This window comes from Ursus maritimus, unplaced genomic scaffold (genome assembly GCF_017311325.1).
Source record: "Ursus maritimus isolate PB19 unplaced genomic scaffold, ASM1731132v1 scaffold_3, whole genome shotgun sequence".
NCBI classification, from domain to species: Eukaryota; Metazoa; Chordata; class Mammalia; order Carnivora; family Ursidae; genus Ursus; species Ursus maritimus.
In genome coordinates this window covers 40370503-40393415 of record NW_024425563.1, presented here as the reverse complement: position 1 = coordinate 40393415, position 22913 = coordinate 40370503, and the positions used below count along the sequence as shown (strand labels likewise).

Here is a 22913-nt window from a genome sequence, read left to right as displayed (position 1 = left end):
TAGCTTTTAAGATTTAAATCAGTTGAAATGAAGTGAAATGTTTCTTAGTTGCCCTAGCCTCATTTCGAGTGCTCACGAACGACATGTGGCTAGTGGTTCTGTCCTGGATAGCATGGATATAGAACATGTCCATCGTTGCAGAAAGTTCTATTGTACAGCACTGGTCTCATCCATTTTAAAACAATACGTGCCTGTGGACTATGTAATCTTAAATTGTGCCGTCTTATAACATCATGAGTTAATTCTAAAATTATAACCTAAGCATATGGTACCTTCAAGCATTCATAATCCATTAAAAATTGGAAAAAATAGGTGTAAGAAGTTTGTGTGTTTTTTTTTTTAATTTAGACTGTCATCTGATTTGAAAAGATATTGTCAAATTTAAGCAGTGTGGTAGTTTCATGCATTCGAGAGCTTTTTATTAGTTCTTAAACCTACTAACTAACAGTTCTGAGGGGAGTGATCTTGGTATTACCCATATGCATAACTCTTGAACATGGGTTTTAACTCTTTTCCTGAAAACATTTCCAGATGATATACCCGAAAGCTCACTCATCTCACCGATGCCATCAGAGGAAAGGGCTGCCTCCGCTCCCAAACCAGCCCCCTCGGACGCCTCGGCAACTCCAGTTGGTAGAAGGGGCCGTCTAGCCAACCTTGCAGCAACTATTTGCTCGTGGGAAGATGATGTAAATTACTCATCTGCAAAGCAGAACAGTGCACAAGAACAGCCTGGTACCACTTGTTTATCCAAATTTCCCTCTGCAAGTGGAGCATCTGCTAGGATCAATAGCAGCAGTGTTCAGCAGGAAGCTACATGCTGTTCCCAAAGGGACGGCGAGGCCTCTTTGAATAAAGCTCCATCCTCGAGTGCTGTGGGTGTATCTTTGAATAATGCTGCAATTTCCAGTTCTGTGGTAAGCAATGCAATATTGGTCTTCGGAAAATTTTTTTCCTTATGAGTAATAATGTATATGGATGTGTAGTATTTTAGAACGTATATGTAGTGTGTTTGTTTGTGTTTTTAGAAACTGTGTGTCATAGAAAGTAAAAACCGTAAATTTGGTAGCCTATCCCAAGATAAATTAGTAGTTGACAAGTAAATTACACTAATTTCATACAACTCCAAGATGTATAATCATGGAATGAGGGAGCCTCTTCTTAGCCATCAGGGAGAGCAGTGAACATTACCTTCTCTGTAGAATGCTTTATGTATGTGCATGTAATATAAGATATGGAATTTCTCTGAAAAGACATATAATAAACTAGTAGCTAAAGTTACCTTCAAAAGGCTAATTGCTGAACAGGATCGTTAAGGGTGGTTATGATAATTTTACCATATAGCCTTTTGAAATGTTTGAAAGTTTTATCTTGCACATGAATTACGTCTTCAGCTTTTAAAAACAATCTTAAAAAAAAAAAAAGGAAAGTATTATGTTTCTGAGCATCGTTTTTAAATATAGAGCCAGGTTTTGGCATTAGAGAGACCTGCATTCAATCCTAGCCCTGTCACACAATTAAAAGTGTGGCTTTGGACAAGTTACTTAATCTTGCAAAACCTTATTTTCCCATCTGTAAAATGGGGAAAGAGGGGTTATTGGGAGGATTAAATGAGAAAATGTGCATAAAACCTTTAGTAAAATGCTTGGCACATAGCACTTAAAAATATGTTGTAGTTAGCCATCAAGTACATGATATGATAATTTCGTTAAATTAATATTATTAATAATAATATTGACTTAATTAAAAGACAAAAATATGCAATGTGGTCTCATACAGTTAAAATTTATAAAGGTGCTAGTGAGATAATCTGAAAGAAATTGTTATTTAAAATAGGGAGTGACCCCACCCCTTATATGAAATTACTCGTCGGTGTATTATACATGCTAAACTACATATGAAAAATTTGAATAATAGCATTTTCTAAGTTGACTTTTTATCAAACTTTCCAAATTGGTTTGACCTATTAGAGAGAAAGAATTTTTTTTTCATAAGTTTACATAAAGGCTACTAAGCAAATAGAATTAGACTCGTTTTGTTATGACTACCTTTAGATATCGTGCATATTGTTATTTACCCTATGTGTTATCGTGTTTCAGAAAGCTGCTTCTTCCCCAGTGAAATCTTCTACTATATCCATTACTGATGCTAAAAATTGTGAGGGACAAAACCCTGAGCTACTTCAGAAAACTCCTGTCAATCCCCTGAAAACAGAGGTATCGAAACCAGTTGAGAAGTCAACCGTGTCCCAGACAGTTCGGCCCAAAGAAGAACTAAATAGAGAAGTTTGTCGGCAGTCTCAATCTAAAGACAAATCTGCAACATCAGGTTATGTATCTTTTAAAAAATCTAGTTAGTGCTGACTATTTTCAGGGTGTCTGTCCTCAGCATTTTAAATATCCAGTTGTGAATTGTACGGTGTTGGTTTGCCATGGCAAGTGCCTGAATGTAGGACATGAGACTTCTTCAAACTCAGCTTTAATTTATTGAATGAATATTCATTAGTGGAGACTTGCCCATTTACTGGTCCAAGTATGTAACTTGTTACATTTTAACAGTTTAAACGTGGGTTTTTTCTAGAATGACCATGGTAGATACTTTCTTCTATACTTTTTGATGGAGACAAAGCATATACAACTGGAAATCACATTTTAAGGGCAAAATGGAGAAACATTCTTGTATCCAAGTATGCAGAGCCATGCTTTGCAAACTTCAATATGGAGGCACACCTAATAGCAAAGGAAAGTGAATGTGTATACAAATGACTCCACTCCCAATTATATTTGTATGTGTGTATATTGTGTGTGAGTAATACATGTGAAAGTTCCAAATTACTCCCTGTAGTAAACTGATGCTCCTGGAAATCTGTATTCATCTTGTGGGGATTTACACCTTCTGGCATACCCCCACACGCTGTTGGTTGAGAAACACAGCACTAAAAAATATGGTTCAAATATATTGGAGATAAAGTTCACTTTGAACTATATTCTGTTTTCAATAGAATTGCTTTTGGAAGGACTTTTTTTTTTTTTTTTTTTTTTTTGAGAGAGAGAGAGAGCGTGCACGCGCCTGAGTGGGGGGGAGGGTCAGAGGGAGAAGCAGACTCCCCACCGAGCAGGGAGCCCAATACGGACTCGATCCTGGGACTCCAGGATCATGACCTGAGCCAAAGGCAGATGCTCAACCAACTGAGCCACCCAGGCGCCCTGGGAGAACTTTTAATTCAAAATTTTAACTTCTTAAAAATATAATCTCTCTGGATACTGTAGTTCTTCATAAAAGAGAAGTAGACCGAGAGATGAGAGTGGGAATCCATCAGTTATGGGCTAGGAAACCAGCAATCAGTTTCCGGGTGAGCCGAAATGAGAAATGAGCTGGAAACAACTGCAGAATCCCCACATGGATGAGAACTAGTTACTCTCAATTTTCTGAAGACTTATGGCATAGATAAGAAGCTTTGTTTTTTAAATTTTTATTCTTGGCTATTGGCTATGCCCAGTATATATTATCAGGGCCTCAGAGATATTTAATTTACATGTTTCTTGGTATTCTTCATGCATTCTAGTTCTAGTTTGCAATATGGTATGAAGTAACATGTGGCGTCTTCAGACTATGCCTATGGGTCAAATTGTGCCCTTTACCTGTTTTTGCAAATAAAGTTTTATTGGAACACAGCCATGCCCATTTATTTACATGTTGTCTGTGGCTGCTTTCATGCTTCAATGCAGAGTTGAGTAGTTACGACAGTGGTCACAAAGCCCAAAATATTTACTATCTGGCCTTTTGAAGGAAAATGCTGATATCTGACAGAGATAAACCTCTTTATGGCACAACGCTATCCCATTTGTTCTACTTTAAATGTACCTCATATTATTTCAAATGAATACTGTTTTAAGACTTTGTAGAATCAAGATATCCCTTGATAAAAGTCAATAATCTCTAATTTTTCTTTTGAGAGAGAAAAAGGATTTAATGCCTGTATTTTATAGTGGACTTCCTAAAAGCAAGATAAAATAAACTGGGCTGTAGAAATAGAAGTAGTTATCATGGCTAGGACCCTTTGGTGGTTAGGGGATACTGTTAATACACATACAGTCAATTTCCAGTCATCTAGGTTCTGCTTACTTAGTTGAAGGGTGTTCTAATTTCCACTGTCCTCTCACTCTACCTGTTAAAAATTCCTCCTCTTCTTTCTTTAGAGAACTAATTCCGATAAATGACTTTCAAGACATGGAATTAAATAGAATGATATGGTACACTTCTTTTTTAAAGCTGTTTTCATACTGTTTACTTTCCGAATGAGTAGTTTAAGTAGAATCGAAGCAATTTAGAGCCATACTGGATTTCAGAACTTTTTCAATACAAATTATAATTCCTACTTATTCTAAAGAGCCTCTAAAATGTGTGTGTTTTCTGTAGGAGGAGTAGGAATTAAGCCTTTCCTGGAACGCTTTGGGGAGCGTTGTCAAGAACACAGCAAACAAAGTCCCGCTCGGAGCACACCCCATAGAACCCCCGTTATCACTCCAAATACAAGGGCCATCCAAGAAAGATTATTCAAGCAAAACACATCTTCATCTACGACTCACTTAGCACAACAGCTCAAGCAGGTCTGGCTCACTGCTTTAACATTATTCATTACATGGTCTCGGCATAGAACCTAGAAATCAAACTGTGAATTCCAATACCAGTCTTTTTGACAGTGATAAGTAGCATCTTGGTTCCCTGTATCGCTTACTTCAAATTAGCAAATACTATTGTCTTGTGTTCCATGCGTATTGTGAATTTTTTTAATCTTAAAACTGAAGACAAGCAAAATTTAGTAGTATCGGAATATTATTCTTAAACATACCATTGGCTCTTGTATTAAAATACAGCTTTTGGTGGTTTTAGGAACGTGAGAAAGAACTAGCATGTCTTCGTGGCCGATTTGACAAGGGCAATTTATGGAGTGCAGAAAAAGGCGAAAACTCAAGAAGCAAACAAGTAGACACCAAACAGGTAGTGTAAACAAGAAAAATGAAGTGAACCACACGTAGTGCTGGGAACTAACTTGTGGTCCTGCATTGTCAAACTGCTCTTTATCCTGTTCAATTAACTGTGCCATTTTCCATTCATAAACCCCTTCAATGTTCATACCAACTCTGCTTTTCTCTTGTGATACTTTCCCATTCAGTAGAACTCTTAATGTATTCACTGATAACCTACTTAAAATCAAAATTTTAAAATGTGCTCTCATCATTCAATTGATTTCATATTTCTTTTAATATTCCACTTAGATGCTGGTTCTAAAATGTTTCTCAGAATCTACTTTTTTCATTAATGATGGCATACTCTCCCCAGATGCCACACTGTTAGACTATCCATAATCCTTTCAGGTCATCAAATATGTCCCAAATTTCTCTTTATTCCTTCATTACTTACTGTCAAATTTCATTCATCAGCCTTCAGCAAAGTCCCTACTTATAAACTACTTTCTGTTTCATTTACATGTACAAAATACTGTATTAGGATATACTTTCAAGCTAAAAATAATAGAATGACATTTAAAGTGGGTACCAGTAGAAATAGAAAAATACATTTAACCAGTATTCTCTGAGAAAGACCTATTTAATTGATTTTGGTTTTTATCAGGTCTCTTGTTTAACAAATCGTGTTTCCTAGGGTTCTGACCTAACCCTGTTTTCTTCTCATTTGCCCTGGGACGTCTCTTCTCTGTCCTCGCAGACATGCTAATGTGCTTGACTGTGCTGTATTCCCCTCTCTCCGGAACTCCAGGCCTGGTTGGCTGGTAGAGCTCTCTGCACTTCGCAGCAGTGTATTCTCCATGTAGCCTCTGTCTCCACCTAGGGCTTCATTTGTACCTCACCATCTAGAACAGTCTGGGAGTACGTCCTTGCCTCCTTCGTCTTATTACCACGTCTTCCCCTGGCACACACACGAACGCATACACAGCCAATATACCGCAAGCTGCCTGTCCTCTCTGTTTTCCTCCACTGTTACCTTAATCACTTCCAGAGCTTTGTATCGAAAACCTTGCCTCTAGTCGGGCTACTCTCCCGTCCCTCTTACCCACTGCTGCCGGACAAGTATTTTTAAAAGGCAGATATCTGTGTATTCCCTTGCTTAAGGTCCTTGGACAGCTTTCCATAGCTAGCATCAGAAAACTGTCTGAAGTGCTTGGCTTGCCATCTAGAATCAACCGGAATCTGGCTTCTCACTGCTTCTCCACATGTGTGTGTCAATCTGGTCACGCAGACTATTTGCAGTTTCTCAAATGGACCCATGTTTTCAGATCTCTTTGTCTTTGCCTTGCTATTTCTGTCTGCAAGGAGTATCTCCATGGTGAGCTCCTACTGCATGAGGAATAGGTCAAACTTTAATCCCCTCTGGAAATCCTTACCTGGCCCTTTTCCTTAGAGGCCCTTCTTTCTTCCACCGTCATCCTGTTCTTTGCCTCCTCCGAATATCTATCTTCCCGTAACTGTTTCACCTTTGCTTTCCGCCACTGTCTGCTAGAGCCTTATCTGTCTTTATCTGTGTTCTTAGGGCTTGGCTCACAGGAGGAGCTCGATAAATTGTCCTTGAAGGAAGGAATGAATGTGCTAATCCCTCCCATCGGCCTACAGCAAGCTGTGTCTGTCATCTTAAAATAAAAACAACTCTCTGGACCCCCTATTCCCCTCCCTTTCTTTACCTCCTTTTCATTCAGGCTCTTCCAAAAGACTTATCTCTTGCTGTTACATTTTTTCCCCCTCCCTTCTCTCTGGGTCTCTCCACTCAGGCTGTCACCACTATCTCTATCAAATTCACCAAAGATCTTCAGTCATCCATTTTTAGGCATTTAACTTGACCTATTAGCAGCATTTGGCATTGTTGATTACTCTCTTCTGTTTGAAGCACCTTCTTCGCTTGGTTGCCAGTATATCATATCATGGCTTTTCTGCTACATCCCTAGAAATATAGGACAACTATTTTGTGCTAAAGAATTCCTGCTAAATCTGTGGAATTCCTCCTCGGTTGGTTGCACATTTGCATGTAAAGAACATTCTGGACACAATAACAGCAGATTCAGGGGTCTGCCTCACTCAGAACTCATCCGTGGTATTCACCAAGGGAGCAAAGAGGTGGGAGGAAAAAGGAATTGAGTGTGGTGTTACTAGAGTCAAAGGAAGAACCTTTCAGAAGGAAGGAATGGCTGGTATTGTCAAGTATGTGTTGTCGAATGTGGACTGGACCGAGACCACCGGGAGACCACTGGGTTTTGGAAGAAAGAGCTTGTTGTTACTTGGCAAGAGCAGTTTTAGTGAAGCGGTGAGGGGAGAATGCAGGTGGTGGTGGGTGAGGAGCAGGGCCTGAGGGCAGAGGCAGGCCTCAGAAGTTTGGTTCTAAAAGGGAAGGGAGAAAGGAGGTGATGGCTGGAAGGGGATGAGGAAGTGAAGTATGGTTTGTGGTTGTGTTTATTTTGTTCTTTCTAAGGAGACTTAAATCAATTTTAATGTCAAAAGTAAAGAGGTTTATAGGGTGCCTGGTGGCTCAGTCAGTTAAGCATCCGACTCGATTTTGGTTTAGGTGGTGACCTTGGGGTCATGGGATCTAGCCCCACCTTGGGCTCCATGCTGAGTGTGGAGCCTGCTTGGGATTCTCTCTCCCCTTCTGCCCCTCCCCACTTGCACATGTGCTTGCACTCTAAATAAATAAATTCTTTTAAATAAAAAAGTAAGAGGTTTATGATAGAGGAATAAGTGACGCTGATTGATAAGATGGAGTAAACCTTTCAAGAGGTAAGAGTGGATTGGATGAACTCCGGAGCATCATGAAGGGAAAGGATTAGGACAGGCTCCCGGTGTGGTAAGAAGGAAAAAGGAAAGCAGTGTTTGGGGACAGGTGATTTTAGAATTATGGTGACAGAAAACTGGTAGAATTTCTATCTGGTTACTTCTGTTTTGTTCATCCTTAGGGAAGGGAAGGTGACAGGTGTGATACTCTTGGAGAATGGGAGAGAGAGCTGACCTGGAAAGAGAAGGACTAAGGAGTAGTATTGAGAGTCAGGGGGGCTATGAGAGCATACATTCCTAGTAGAATCAATCTCACAGTTGTGAGTTTTTCCTCTAAGATATGTCCAAAGAGCTTGGATATAAACATGGAGATGGTGGGTTGTTCTAGGGATAGGGTTTGCTAGACATAAGGAATAAAAATACAGTTGAGGTGAGGGAGTTGAAGATATTGGTGAGATTGTGGTTGAACTGAAGGGTCATGAGGTCTATCCTGGATGGAGGTGTAAGAAAATAGGCAGGGCTGACAGGAAGAAAAGCATCAAATGGCCAGAGGTCCCCATGAGGCCAAAGAACAGGATCTGGTAGGAATTGCTGAGTAAGAGAGCTAGAGAGATTGAAGGGTTTCAGGGGGGAAGCTGACTCCAGGGGATGGCTGAATTGGAGTGGTGGTGAAGGTCTTTGGAGTTGAAGCATTTACGCAACTGAGGGGCCAGGATGTTGGCTAGAAGGTATTTGCGGCTACCGATACCACCCAGATGATGGCAGGTCTTGGACTGGAGAAGTGGGGATGGCATGAGCAGAAGAGAAGTACTAAGAGCCTGGAATTAGAGACTCCCTCATGTTGTCAGGGTGTAGGGGAGAGAACCACCTGTATTACAGAAGGCTGTAGGTAAGTCCCGCCTTCACAGGGGAGTCAGTCTACAGCACAGCATTCGATGGTTTACTCTGTGTTCGTGCATCAAAATCTCCTTCTAATTTGAGAATCAAAATAGTCTGGAATCAGAATATGTGGGTTTATAAACTGACCCTGCCAGTTACTGGCTAAGTGTGCAAGTCACTTCGCTCCTGTGTCTGGATCTTTTCATCAGTAAAATGGAAGTAATAGCGCCTAACTTACAGGGTTATTGGGAGGACTGGGGAGGCAATATGTCAAGTGCTTAGAAAGGTGACTGGCGCATATTAGGCTCTATTAAGCATTAGTTGCTGTTATTCTTACTCCTATTTGATTATTTCTACTATTGCTTTAATCATAAAGCCTTTTCAAGAACGAACAATGAATGTTTCTCTTCCATGGCCTTGCAAATGATTAGTAAAGACTCAGATGAGGGATTTTTTTTCTTTCCTCTTTTTCCCACATTCTGTTTTTGTTCTTTGTTTTCTTTGCCTTTTACCCACTGAGTAAATGTTAAGGGGAATGTTGATGTAGGAACTGTCAGTAGATTTTATAGGTGTGGGATGAGATAAGCGGCCTAGGGGAATTGCTTTTCTCTGTGTGTGGCTTTCACTTTAATCGGTTTATCTAAAACTCTGATGCTGCTGCGAATTTTCCTTCTTGCCTCCTAGTCTCTTAAAGTACGTCCTGGGAATTGCCGAGAATACTGAACCAGCGAGCGCTTCTGGTGTTCTAAACATGGCTGGGACCTTTCTCATACATTATTTTGTTCCGAGCAAGCCTATATAGAATAATGGCTCGTGTTTGTTTCATTTAATAACACGTAAAAAGAAAAAAAAAATCTATAGTTTTGAGAAATAACATAGTCATTTGCTTTTTGTAGGAAATTCACTGTCAGAACACTCCCCTCAAAAAACATCCAGCTGTTTCAAAGACCCCATCGCTTCCAGTATCAGAAAAGGTGACAGAAAATCAGACACCAGGAAAACCTTCTCGCACAGAACCTACAGGTCAGCATTTTCTACTTCTGCTCCACTTAAATGTAGCTTTCCGTCTACCATAGTTTTGGAAATTGCATCGGAAAGCCCAGAAATACTGCTTTAATGTAAAAAGATAGATTAATTTCTTTATTGCTGCTCATTCTTTCATTTCTAGCCATGCAATATGCTTCTTCCTTTGTTCTCTTTCCGGACTCAGAACTCATGCTCTTATGGGAGGATAAATTACTACAGCTCCTTTTTTTTTTTTTTTTTCCTGAGAAAGATTCAGTCAGATCTGTTGAATTGTAGAGTGTGCGTGCTCCTTAATTTAGCTTCTCTACAAGTGTTTCTATAAATTGAATTCTTAAACCTAGTGTGCAAAGAGGTATAAACAAAGAGATGACTTGCGGCTCTGTTTGTAATAGTAATAAGGTGTAATTAATGTCCATCGGTAGAAAACTGTTTCAATAAATGGTGCTAAATCCATGTCCCCAAATATTATGTAGCTGCTCAAAACAGTAAGATAGCTTTGTATGGAATGACATTTAATAGATCATAGACACTTAAACTTTTTGTTTTTTAAAATTATGGTAAAAAACACATTACTAAAATTTACCATCTTAACAATTTTTAAGTGCACAGTTCGGTAGTGTTAAGTACATTCACATCGTTGTGGAACAGATCTCTAGAACTTATTCATCTTTAGAACTGAAACTATATACATCGAGCAACAACTCCCCATTTCCTCCTCTCCTCAGCCCCTGGTACCCACCATTCTACTTTCTGTTTCTATGAATTTGCCTACTTTAGAAACCTCAAATAAGTGTAATCATATAGTATTTATCTTTTTGTAACTAGCTTTTTTTTTTTTTTTTTTAAGATTTATTTATTTTAGAGAAACCTGGAGTGCAGGGGGGAGGGGCAGAGAGAGAGGGGGAGAGAAACTTTTGCAGACTCTGCGCTGAGCATGGAGCCCAACACGAGGCTCTGTCCCATGACCCTGAGATCACAGGCTGAGCGGAAACCAAGAGTTGGACACTTAACTGACTGCGCCACCCAAGCACCCCTGTAACTAGCTCATTTAGCATAATGTCCTCAAGGTTCATCCATGTCCTAGCATGTGACAGGAATTCCTTCCTTTTTAAGGCCGAATAATACTCCATCCTGTATATATACATTTTGTTTAGCCACTGTCTATCAATGGACATTTTGGTTGCTTCTGTCTCTTAGTTATTGTGAGTAGTGCTGCTAAGGACATGGGTATGCAAGTATCTCTTTGAGACCCGGCTTTCAATTCTTGGTATATCCCCAGTAGATCCATTTAGTGGATCTATTTTAAGTTTTGAGGAACCATTATACTATTTTCTGTAGCAGTCACACCATTTTACAATCTCACCAACACAGCACAGGGGTTCTAGTATTTCCACATCCTTGCCAACACTTGTTATTTTCTGTTGTTTTGACAGTAGCCCTCCTTAGGGGTGTGAGGTGATAGCTCATTGTGATTTTGATTTTTTGTTTCACAGTTAGTCATGCTGAGCATCTTTTCATATGCTTGTTGGCTGTTTGTATATCATCTTTGGAGAAATGTCTGTTCAAGTCCTTTACCCATTTTCTAATCTGGGTATTTTATTTTTGTTGTTGAGTTATAGGAGTTCTTCATACATTCTGAATATTAACCTCTTATCACATAAACAATTTACAAATATTTCCCATTTTGTAGGTTGTCTTTGTAATTCTGTTGAATATATCCTTTGATGCATAAAAGTTTTTAAGTTTGATGTCATCCCATTTGTCTATTTGTGCTTTTGTGCCTGTGCTTTTGATGTCACACCCAAGAAATTGCAAAATCCGTTGCCTTGAAGCTTTTCCTCCATGTTTTCTTCTAGGACTTTTATAGTTTGGAGTCTTACATTTGGGTCTTTAATCCATTGTGAGTTAATTTTTGTATATGGTGTCTGATAAAGGTCCAGCCTCATTTTCTACATGTGAATATCCAGTTTTCCCAACATCATTTGTTGAAGAGACTTCCTTTCCCCACCAAATCATCTTGGCAGCCTTGTCAAAGACCATTTGACAAATATGTGAGGTTTTGTTTTGCGGCTCTCTATTCTGTCTATTCCATTGGTCTGTGTATCTGTGTTTGTGCCATACTGTTTTGATTACTGTAGCTTTTTAATATATTCTGAAATCAGGAGATGTCAGTCTTCTCATTTTGTTTTTTTACAAAATTATTTTGGATGTTCAAGGTTCCTTGAAGCTCTATATGAGTTTTAGGATGGACTTTTCTGCTTCTCCAAAAAATGCTCTTGATAAGAATGCATTGAATCTGTAGATTGCTTTGGGTAGTATTGACATCTTGACAATATTAAGTCTTCCAATTCATGAACATGGGATGTCTTTCCAGCTATTTCTATCTTATTTAATATCTTTCAGCAGTGTTTTGTAGCTTTCAGCATACAAGTCGATCACCTCCTTGGTTAGGTTTATTCCTAAATATTTTACTTTTTTTTTTTTTCCTAAGTATTTTATTCTATGAACAGAGGTAATTTTACTTCTTTTCAAATCTGGATGCTTTTTATTTATTTTTCTTGCCTATTGCTCTGACTAGGACTTCCAAAGCTATGCTGAATAGAGGTGGTGAGAGTGGCCATCCTTGTCTTTTTTCTGATCTCAGAGGAAAAACTTTCAGTCTTTCACCACTGAGTATCATGTTAGCCATTGGCTTTTCCTGTGTGGCCTTTATTATGTTGAGGTAGTTTCCTTCTGTTGCTAGTTTGTGAAGTGTTTTTATTGACACTTTTTTTTTAAGTGAAAAACAAAATGCAGAACAGCATGCATAGTATGATTACCTTCTGATAAAACAAAAGGATGTACACATTTGCATACATAGGGGCAAGACTGGAAGAATAAACAATAACCTGGTAATATTGGTGTCCCCTTTCTCTTTGGGGAGGAAGAGAGCATTGGGAACATGAAGAGAGGACAGTTGTCTTGGGATTCTCTATCCATTTCTAGATTAGAAATGCATAGTTTGATAATAAGAAAAAATACATAAGGTTCCTTAACTGAAAAATTCTAGGTTCTTAACATATATTAATATGATTTTTCTTACAATTTTTTTTTAGGTTTCACTGAATGTGAAATGACGAAGTCTAGCCCTTTGAAAATCACATTGTTTTTAGAAGAGGATAAGTCTTTAAAAGTAACATCAGACCCAAAGGTCCAGCAGCAGACTGGTTGGTTTTTATGCTTTATTTCCTATTAATATATTGGTAGAGCACATATTCAAATATATAGTGTCCTGTATTTCAAAATGTCTTGTGATTTTGTAATATCCTTTCTCTCTCGCTCTAACTAGGAAATACTCTAGCTCCCACAAAGAGACAGCACTGTTACGTTATCTTTAGGTCACAGACCCCTGTGAAAATGTGATGAAGGCTATCACTCACTTTCACAGGGAAAGGAAATGTGCTGTCCTCCTTCCACCCTCTTTATATAGTCTTAGAGGAATTAGTGGTTCTTGAAGATTATTTGGGAACCCTGCCCTAAGTGATATTAATATTTCCCTATTATTCACTGCCACGTGAAAGGGAACTCCCCAAAAATAGAAAAAGATTTACTTGAAATAACATTTTTTGTAAGTCTGAAGCTTTGGGCTATTATCTTGTCATTTGCATTCTTCCTTAATATTCTTTCTTAAACCCAAAGCATTGAATTGGCTTTTGACAGTTCCAACCTGTATTGCTTTGCTGTTTGTTTAGTAAACACGTGAACATGAGGTCTGCTCTGCTATCCCTTTAATCTGTAAAGGTCTGAGTCACAGAATCCACCTACTGAAATCTTTTCCAGAAGTGGTACGTGAGACTGAGATGAGTGTGGATGATGATGACGATATCAATAGCTCAAAAGTAATTAACGACATCTTCAGTGATGTCCTGGTGGAAGGTGAGCTAGATGTGGAAAAGAGCGAAGAGGAGATGGACCAAGAGGAACAGGAAGATGCATTGAATATCTCCTCGATGTCTTTACTTGCTCCATTAGCACAGACAGTTGGTGTGGTAAGTCCAGAGGTAAGGAGAGACTAGATGTCACCAGGCCCGGGACACAAAGAAACAGTTATAATGGGATCCCCTTTTAGTTGGTACATGGGGATTTGGCCCTCCATAGCCAGAGGCTTTCTGGAACTCTGATGTCAGTTCTCTTAAAACAGAGCTTAAAAGGCTTCCATGGTTTCCTTCGACCTTAGATAAAACCCAAACTGTGACATGGTTTAAAAGGCCAGACATGTGGGCTCAAATCCTGGCTCTGGCATTGATGTTTATTGACCGAGTTTTTTAACCTCTTTACCACTTTTTCCTCACCTGTTAAACAAGGTTAAAACTAGTGTGGGTTTATGTGAATATTACATCATTAGTATATTAGTATTTAGCACCATTGAACTAACATTTACTAGGAGCTGACTATTGTTATTAGCTATCACCCTAAACTGAATAGCTACAGCTTGGAAAATTGATTCAATTAGAAATATTTTTTAAGAGAGTTCAAATGTAGGTTTTAGCTGTCTTTGAACTTTTATTCATTTACTATTTAGGAACTTATTTTAGTTGGCCTTGTTTTTATGATGACTCAGTTGACTCATTGGATGTTTATTTCCTAACAATAGAGAATTTATTCGATTCCTCGGAATTATCATTTAGAATCCCTGTCACCCATAGAATCTACTAACACCTGATGTGCTTCACTGCAGAGTTTAGTTTCCTCACCTAGATTGGAATTGAAAGACGCCAGTGTAAGTGATGAAAGTCCAAAGCCGGGAAAATTCCAGAGAACCCGTGTCCCTCGAGCTGAGTCAGGTGATAGTATTGGTTCTGAAGATCGTGATCTTCTTTATAGGTAAGAATGTTTTCAGAAGGCATTCACTTAACTAAGACTCATGGTTTAGATGTAGCAAGTCGCGTTACAATTTATACTTTTTTTTTCAATATTTTTTTTATTATGTTAGTCACCGTACAGTACATCCCTAGTTTTTGACGTAAAGTTCCAGGATATATATATCCTTGTATAACACCCAGTGCACTATGCAATATGTGCCCTCCTTAATACGCATCACCAGCCTATCCCAGTCCCCCACCCCCCTCCCCTCTGAAGCCCTCAGTTTGTTTCCCAGAGTCCACAGTCTCTCATGCTTCATTTCCCCCTTCTGTTTACCCCCCCTTTCTTCTTCCCTTTCTTCTCCTACCGATCTTCCTATTTCTTATGTTCCATAAATGAGTGAAACCAAATGATAATTGTCTTTCTCTGCTTGACTTATTTTGCTTAGCAGTATCTCCTCTAGTCCCGTCCATGTTGCAGCAAATGTTGAGAAATCGTTCTTTTTGATGGCTGAGTAATATTCCGTTGTATATATGGACCACATCTTCTTAATCCAGTCATCTGTTGAAGGGCATCTCGGCTCCTTCCACAATTTAGCTATTGTGGACAATGCTGCTATGAACATTGGGGTGCATATGGCCCTTCTCTTCACTACGTCTGTATCTTTGGGGTAAATACCCAGTAGTGCAATGGCTGGATCATAGGGTAGCCCTATTTTTAACTTTATGAGGGACTGCCACACTGTTTTCCAAAGTGGCTGTACCAACTTAGTGCATTCCCACCAACAGTGTAAGAGGGTTCCCCTTTCTCCACCCTCTCCAGCAATTGTTGTTTCCTGCCTTGTCAATTTTTGCCATTCTAACTGGTGTAAAGTGGTATGTCAATGTGGTTTTGATTTGAATGTCCCTGATGGCTAATGATTTTGAACATTTTTTCATGTGTCTGTTAGCTATTTGTATGCCTTCATTGGAAAAGTGTTCATATCTTCTGCCCATTTTTTGATTTGTTTATTTGTTTCTTGTGTATTGAGTTTGAGAAGTTTTTTGTAGATCTTGGATACCAGTCTTTTATTATCTGTAGCATCATTTGCAAATATATTCTCCCATTCCATGGGCTGCCTCTTAGTTTCTTTGACTGTTTCCTTGGCTGTGCAGAAGCTTTTTATCTTGATGAAGTCCCACAAGTTCATTTTATCTTTTGTTTCTCTTGCCTTTGGAGATGTGTCATGAAAAAAGTTGCTGTGGCCGATGTCGTAGAGGTTGCTGCCTATGTTCTCCTCTAGGATTTTGATGGATTCCTGTCTCACATCGAGGCCTTTCATCCATTTGGAGTTTATCTTTGTGTATGGTGTGAGAGAGTGGTCAAGTTTCATTCTTTTGCATATAGCCGTCCAATTTTCCCAGCACCATTTATTGAAGAGACTGTCTTTTTTCCACCAGATGTTTTTTCCTGCTTTGTCAAAGATTAGTTGCCCAGAGAGCCGAGGGTCCATTTCTGGGTTCTCTATTCTGTTCCATTGGTCTATGTGTCTGTTTTTGTGCCAGTACCATGCTGTCTTTGTGATCACAGCTTTGTAGTACAGCTCGAAATCCGGCATTGTGATGCCCCCAGGTTTGTTTTTCCTTTTCAACAGTTCCTTGGCGATTTGGGGCCTTTTCTGGTTTCACACAAATTTAAGGGCTGTTTGTTCCAGTTCTTTGAAAAATGTCATTGGTATTTTATACTTATTGGCAATTTATACTTATAATGTTCTTCATAATTCACCTGTAAAACTTTGCAATGACTTTTGTCAGCCTCTCTTTTACCAAATGGCATTTTCCATTCCACATGTTCAATAAAAGAGAGCGCTCAATGTGTTGCTGGATTTCTAATGGAGTATACCTTATTTCTTGAAGCATTGATGCATACAGATCTCAAAGATTCAAAGAAACAGAACGTCCTTCAATAAAGCAGGTGATTGTTCGGAAGGAAGATGTTACTTCAAAGTTAGATGAGAAAAAGAATGCCTTTCCTGGTCAAGTTAATATCAAACAGAAGATGCAGGTATGTACTTCGGTGGAAAGGAGATTTGGAATGTCTGCTGCACATTCCTTAAGGACAAGGGCCCAGCCTGTTCATCTCTACACCCCGAGTGACTGGAGCATTGGCTGAGACATGAGGGCTCAGTAAATTGCTCTTGAATTCAGTGTAACTTCAGAAAGGAAGGTCTTTGTTGGAAACGTTGGAAGCTTATTTGATATTTCCGAAATATTTAAACATGTTTGTCATAAATATCCTTAAAGTAGAACTATAAATGGGATGGTGGTGAAGTGTGAAATTTATTTCGCTCTTATAGGTTATTTTACGCTAAGGAAGGCATTTTCAAAAGTATAACATACATGTAATTTAAATAAAATGAATCAGATAATTTCTAAATCTTTACTACTTTGTTGAACATAGCCCCAATTATAATTTTAATAAGTACAAGTGGAAAGTCTTTTCATAAGAAAGAATGTTTACAGTGTAATTATTACAGCATGTTGAATGTTTTTGGTGCAGAGTGTAGATACCTGAATGGTGAAACAGTAACATTTTGACTTTACTCTCTGGATATTTTGGAAATTATCCAGTAGGCTTGGTAAGAACTGAAGTTTAAATAAAGTAAAAATGGCGATTAAAAATGTGAGTTTTTTTCCTCCTTTTGTTGGTTTCCCTAGGAACTCAATAATGAAATAAATTTGCAGCAGACAGTAATCTATCAAGCTAGCCAGGCTCTTAACTGTTGTGTTGATGAAGATCACGGAAAAGGGTCACTAGAGGAAGCTGAAGCGGAAAGACTTCTCCTCATTGCAAGTACGTGGGATACACTTGAAACAATTCCAACAGAGTTTCAAACCAGGAAAGACTCATTTTGTCTAGGATAGTTAGACATCTCTATTTTAAAGAAAGGGCTTTTTCTATTTCTGTTGATCTATGTTTCTGTTTGTTCTTATAACATTTGTGAATACTCTGCACGTAAAATAAAATGTAGTTTGCAGGAAAGGTAAAAGGAATGGAAATGCATTTGAAGAAATGTAGTTGTGAAGAGTATGCCAAAAATGAATATACGAATATGTTTATATGTGTGCGTGTATTCGTATGCACACACTCTGTTTCTGCACCTAGCTATCTGCACGTAGCTGAAACAGTATGTGAAGTTTGTTGTGTATGTGTAGTGACGGATGACAGGGCCTGTTAGCGTGGAGAGATTATACCACATGAGAAAACTGGCAAAAAGTTCAAGCACTAAATTATAAGCACGCTGTAAACAGATGAGTAGTCAGGGTTTTGCCCAACTAGCTACCAGCTGCTTGTATAAAGAAGCACTGGTCTTAAGTACATTTGCCACATCAGTGCACTTTCTTGAATTGGTCTCATGTAGAAACAGCTGCAGTTTTCATATTTGTGACATTGCATATTTTTGCATAGCTGAGAAGAGAGCACTTTTGATTGATGAGTTGAATAAATTGAAGAATGAAGGGCCTCAGAGGAAGAATAAGACTGCTCCCATTGCCGCAAGTGAATTTGTCCCATCCAAAGGATCAGTTACTTTGTCAGAAATCCGCTTGCCTCTAAAAGCAGATTTTGTCTGCGGTACGGTTCAGAAACCAGGTATGGTGATTTTTATTTGCATCACTTCTAGATCCTGTGTTAAATTATGAACCTTACCTAGATAGGAATTATGCAAATGGGAGCAAATAGAGCATGCAGAAGGATGCGCAGCTTGTATCTTGGCCCCTTAGTTCCTTTAATGAAGATATATACATAAAAATAACCAAGGGGAAATTTCATATTTGGGGTTGCTGATCCACACGGTAATATACGTGGCTCTAACTGAAAGGAAGGTGCGTTAAACATAGTTTGTTTTTTTTCTTTAGATGTTGTTTATTTGAGAGAGAGCAAGAGAGAACACAAGCTGGGGGAGGGGCGGAGAGAGAAGCAGACTCCCCGCTGAGCAGGGAGCCTGACGCCGGGCTCTATCCCGGGACCCTGGGATCATGACCTGAAGCAAAGGCAGACGCTTAACCAACTGAGCCACCCGGGTGCCCCTAAACATAGTTTTGAGCATAAAATACTTTCCTAAGATGAGATATCTTGAGACAGCAGATCATTCCACTTTCATTATTTAATTTTATTGTGGAAAGTATTGGGAAATTGAAGAGAATCTACATTACTTACTCTTTTCTGTTTAAAATTCATCCCCCAAATCTTGAATTATTGGTTGTAGAGGTGAAGATGACCACTACAGTGAAGATGATTCTATTGAAATTGTTATGCCTTTGTCACTCTAGATTGAATAAGTGAACTTTTCTAGTCTATGATAAATCATAGCAAAGTGGGCAAAGGAGAAACAGGGATCTGAAAACAGGGCAGGGTATTTATATAGAAGCTTAATAAAATCAAAGTTTCATTAAATTCTGGTGAAGTTCTTTTAACATTCTTTTATATTTTCATTTGCATGGACCATTCTTTTGGAGGAGAAGGAGGGCTAGACATAGGTGAGAAGTGAATATAAGGTATAGGGAAAATAAAGAATGGAGATGTTTAAAAGTTAGAGCGTTCTCGTAGGAACAAGGTAACGTAGGTTCTGATTGTTGTTTGATTTTGGTGTGGTCTGGAAGAAATCTATTGGTAATATAGTATGTACCTTGGGACGTGGGTATTTACTAACATAGTGAAGGAAACATTCTGTGTTTCTATTAGAATTTATCTCTGAGTAACTTTCACAGAAATATAGTATTTTAATCTCAGTTTTGAAATAATAAACCATAATTTCCCTTTTGAGGAATATACTGTTAGCTAAAGATTTAGGAATCAATAGGCAAAATTTCAAGTCAGCAGAAATTGAGGGATATGGAGTGACGTTATTTCAGTTCATTTAAATGACAGGGAGAGACCTTGGTGATGCTTATTGATGATGAATATGACTGTCTGCTTATGTACTTATTAGCTTTTTGTATCTGGAAAGTTGATTTTAGTAATTTTTAGATAAATTACTTTAATTAGTCACAGTATTACTTTTTCCTTTGGTCTTCCAGAATGCTGATTAGCCAAATCTGATTTTGCTTGTGCTTATTATGTAATGTGATTACTTTTTGCAGATGCAGCAAATTACTATTTCTTAATTATACTAAAAGCAGGAGCTGAAAATATGGTAGCCACACCATTAGCATGTACTTCAAATTCTCTTAATGGTGATGCTCTGACATTCACTACTACGTTTACTCTGTAAGTAAATTAGGCTCTTGACAGTTTAAACACATTTTTCTTTTAATAGAGAATACAGATAGAATGTATAGTCTTTGAAATGCAGTATCTACATTCTTATATGGACAAATAACTCCATTTCAATTTGTTGATTTAAATCTTTTACATGTTTCTGATATTTCTTTCATTGAATAGCACATTTCTTCCATGTGATTATAGGTATTTAATGTTTTGATATATATATAAAATATAAATATATATTACATACGTAACATAAAAATGTTTAAGGCCCAGATATGTTATGTAAATATATATTATATATATATAAAATCTGGACCTTAATTTCTTATATGTTTTACATCTTAAATGTACTTAATATTCCAACTCCCTGAAAAGATGTATTTAGTGTCACAAATTTATTGTGAAAACACAGAGTCAAAATCCAGTTAGAAAAAAAAGATCTTGTTGTAAAATACTGAAGAAAATATTTGACTTGTGTTAGAGGAAAAATAGACTGTTCATATCAATTTTTATATTCTTTAATGGTTTATAATAACTGCCTGTAGTTAAAAACACTGTGAATTCCTTTCCTCCCAGAATAATGCAACACTATCAGCGGCATCATTTTTAATGGCATTAAGTCTGTTTTCCTTACTGTTTTATTTAATGATTTATTTTTCCAGGCAAGATGTGTCTAATGACTTTGAAATAAATATTGAAGTTTACAGCTTGGTAAGCAGTGAAAGCTTTCTGAAATAACCAATATTATGTTTTTCTTAGAAATATTAGCTCTTAATACCTAATTATGCTTTGGGTTTGTGTGTAGGTACAAAAGAAAGATCTCTCAGGCCCTGATAAGAAGAAAAAGGCATATAAGTCCAAGGTGAGAATGAAAAGCCCAGTAAAAGTACCATGATCAGAAACCATAGCTATATCAGTTTTAATTGCTTCTACATTCATTTGACAACCAGCTTGTATAACCTGCTAAAACGTCTCCCAAGCCTTCCTCCCGCACTCTTGCCTGCCACGTCCTCGGTGAAGCAGGACTTAGGACTGACCTGCACACGAAAGCAGTAGCATCTGCAGGTTGACTTCCAGCTTTCCACATTTCCCAGGAAATGTGCTTTTCCTAAGTCATCATCTAGCAGAATTTTATCTTAGTTCTAATAAAAATTGGAATGACAGTATGGGGAAAGCCTTAATAGAGGACTCAAGTATAACGTATTCATATTTCAGGATTATTTTCTATGTGGGAGCATCTCAAGGTTGGTTAGTTTTAAGCTCTGAATCATAGTGTTTAGCAGGAAAGACACTGTTATCTTTTCTTCTAGGCAATTACCCCAAAGCGACTTCTTACATCTATAACCACTGTAAGTAAATTCTTGAAAAATTTAGCTCCCTTGAGAAATGTGCATCTTACACACAGGATTGTAAATTGGTTAGCCATTTCTAAACCCTTAGCACTGTAGAAATCTTTAAAATATACTACTGGGGAGGAAATCTCTGATATTTAAGTAGGGGAAAATACTGTTTTCTGAAATGTAGCCTTTGCAGTGTTAAAGAGTTTAATGTTTAATATTTAAATCTTTGTATCAAATAAAGAAAATAACTTATGCTTTTTTTTTTTTTTTTTAAAGAAAAGCAGCCTTCATTCTTCAGGTGAGTGGATCATGAACTATTTCAAACAACAGAATAAGGAAATGAGCTAAGCAACAGCACACGTGCTCTATGCAAACAGGCATCTTGATGAGTGTTCACCTTCGTCTCCTTTGAGTAATATTTTCTGTGTGGTTTTTAGTAACATATAAGATTACTGGCCAGAATGGCATGCTATCAGATGTCGTCACAGGCCGGCAGGCATCACGTCATTCCGGCTCTAGCAGGCAGTACCCGTGTGATACCCAGTCACCCGGCCACCGCTGCAGCCAGTGGCTTCACTCTTCACCCCAGCTCTGTCGGTTCTGTAGATTTGTTTTGTGCTTTCCACACTGTGGATGGACTTGACTTCTCTTAACTTTACTGATCATGACTGGCATTGTATCACGTCAGAGAAGCATCCTTCTAGTTCTCTGGAACCTGGGTGCCAGGAAGCCAGGAAAGGCATTCTCTAGAGTGGCTTTTGGCCTGAGTTTTCCAAAGGGGATTAGAATGGCGCTCCTTCCACTCGCCTCCTGTGGCTTCTGGTCTCTTCTTGGCACAAGAAGGTAACTAAGAAGAGCTTTGCAGAGACAGTCTTTGCTGCTATTCATGTCATCCTAGACTAGAGCAGTGAAGCCTTTTCACATCTCTTTTAGGAAAGCTGCTTTATGTATACATTCTTAAGTTCTGTGTCTTAAAAATACATCATCCCAAAGGAGTGATAAGGAATGTCGATGCTACCTCAGCTAAATTAAATATAAAGTTCTCAGCAGTTTTCTTTCATTCTTTAGAGATGGAGGAAAATGAGGCAGTTTCTCTGTGACAACTTAATTTCTTTCTTTTGGGCTGTGGTGAAGAATTGTTATTTACACTCACAGAAGTCACTCGGACCTAAACTTCATTTCCTTTCTCTACAGTCATGGCCAGTCCGGGCGGTCTCAATGCTGTGCGCACCAGCAACTTTGCCCTGGTTGGATCTTACACGCTGTCATTAGCTTCAGTAGGAAACACTAAATTTGCTCTGGACAAGGTACTCCCAATTTATGTATTTATTTACTTTTAGAAAAATTGGGTCAATGGAAATGCCCCAGCACTTTCAAGTATTTGAAATCTTCGGTTGAAAATGTATGCTCTTAGAATTGTACATTTTAACTAGGCATGGGTGTCCCTACATTTTTGATGTTGGAAATATTTCTCTCTTGTCTCTTAATAGTTAAATCTTCAAAGTAGTGTATGCTGATTTATTTTAAATGTTACTTCTGACTACAGGAGTATTATTACTTCTTGCATGTAGATGTTAAGCTTACAGTTTTAAACATGGTAACTTTTCCATTTGAACTGATATTTTGAAATGAATACTATAGTAGAGATTTAGTTTTGACAAGATAGGGAAGGATAGGTTACTTTCTTAAGAAAGTACTCATGAATCGAAGGGATTTCTTTCCCATACTTTCCTCCCCAAATTAAAAGCTTCAAAGTTCACATCTGTGTTCTCTCACTATTGAGTGCTTTTTCACCATAATG

General features: G+C 38.2%; 1 protein-coding gene across 1 annotated transcript in view; it reads left to right on the top strand.

Moving 5' to 3' along the window:
* ANLN (anillin actin binding protein) overlaps window positions 1–22913 on the top strand; it is a 44425-nt gene that overhangs the window by 6779 nt on the left and 14733 nt on the right. Inside the window, exons 4-20 of the mRNA XM_040644549.1 lie at window positions 532–917; window positions 2100–2328; window positions 4420–4610; window positions 4894–5001; window positions 9554–9680; window positions 12779–12889; window positions 13503–13723; window positions 14401–14546; window positions 16421–16568; window positions 17222–17357; window positions 17973–18155; window positions 19646–19772; window positions 20435–20483; window positions 20578–20634; window positions 21083–21121; window positions 21389–21410; window positions 22307–22419. Coding sequence (XP_040500483.1) covers window positions 532–917; window positions 2100–2328; window positions 4420–4610; window positions 4894–5001; window positions 9554–9680; window positions 12779–12889; window positions 13503–13723; window positions 14401–14546; window positions 16421–16568; window positions 17222–17357; window positions 17973–18155; window positions 19646–19772; window positions 20435–20483; window positions 20578–20634; window positions 21083–21121; window positions 21389–21410; window positions 22307–22419 — 2393 coding nt within the window. The remainder of the gene's footprint in view (window positions 1–531; window positions 918–2099; window positions 2329–4419; window positions 4611–4893; window positions 5002–9553; window positions 9681–12778; window positions 12890–13502; window positions 13724–14400; window positions 14547–16420; window positions 16569–17221; window positions 17358–17972; window positions 18156–19645; window positions 19773–20434; window positions 20484–20577; window positions 20635–21082; window positions 21122–21388; window positions 21411–22306; window positions 22420–22913) is intronic.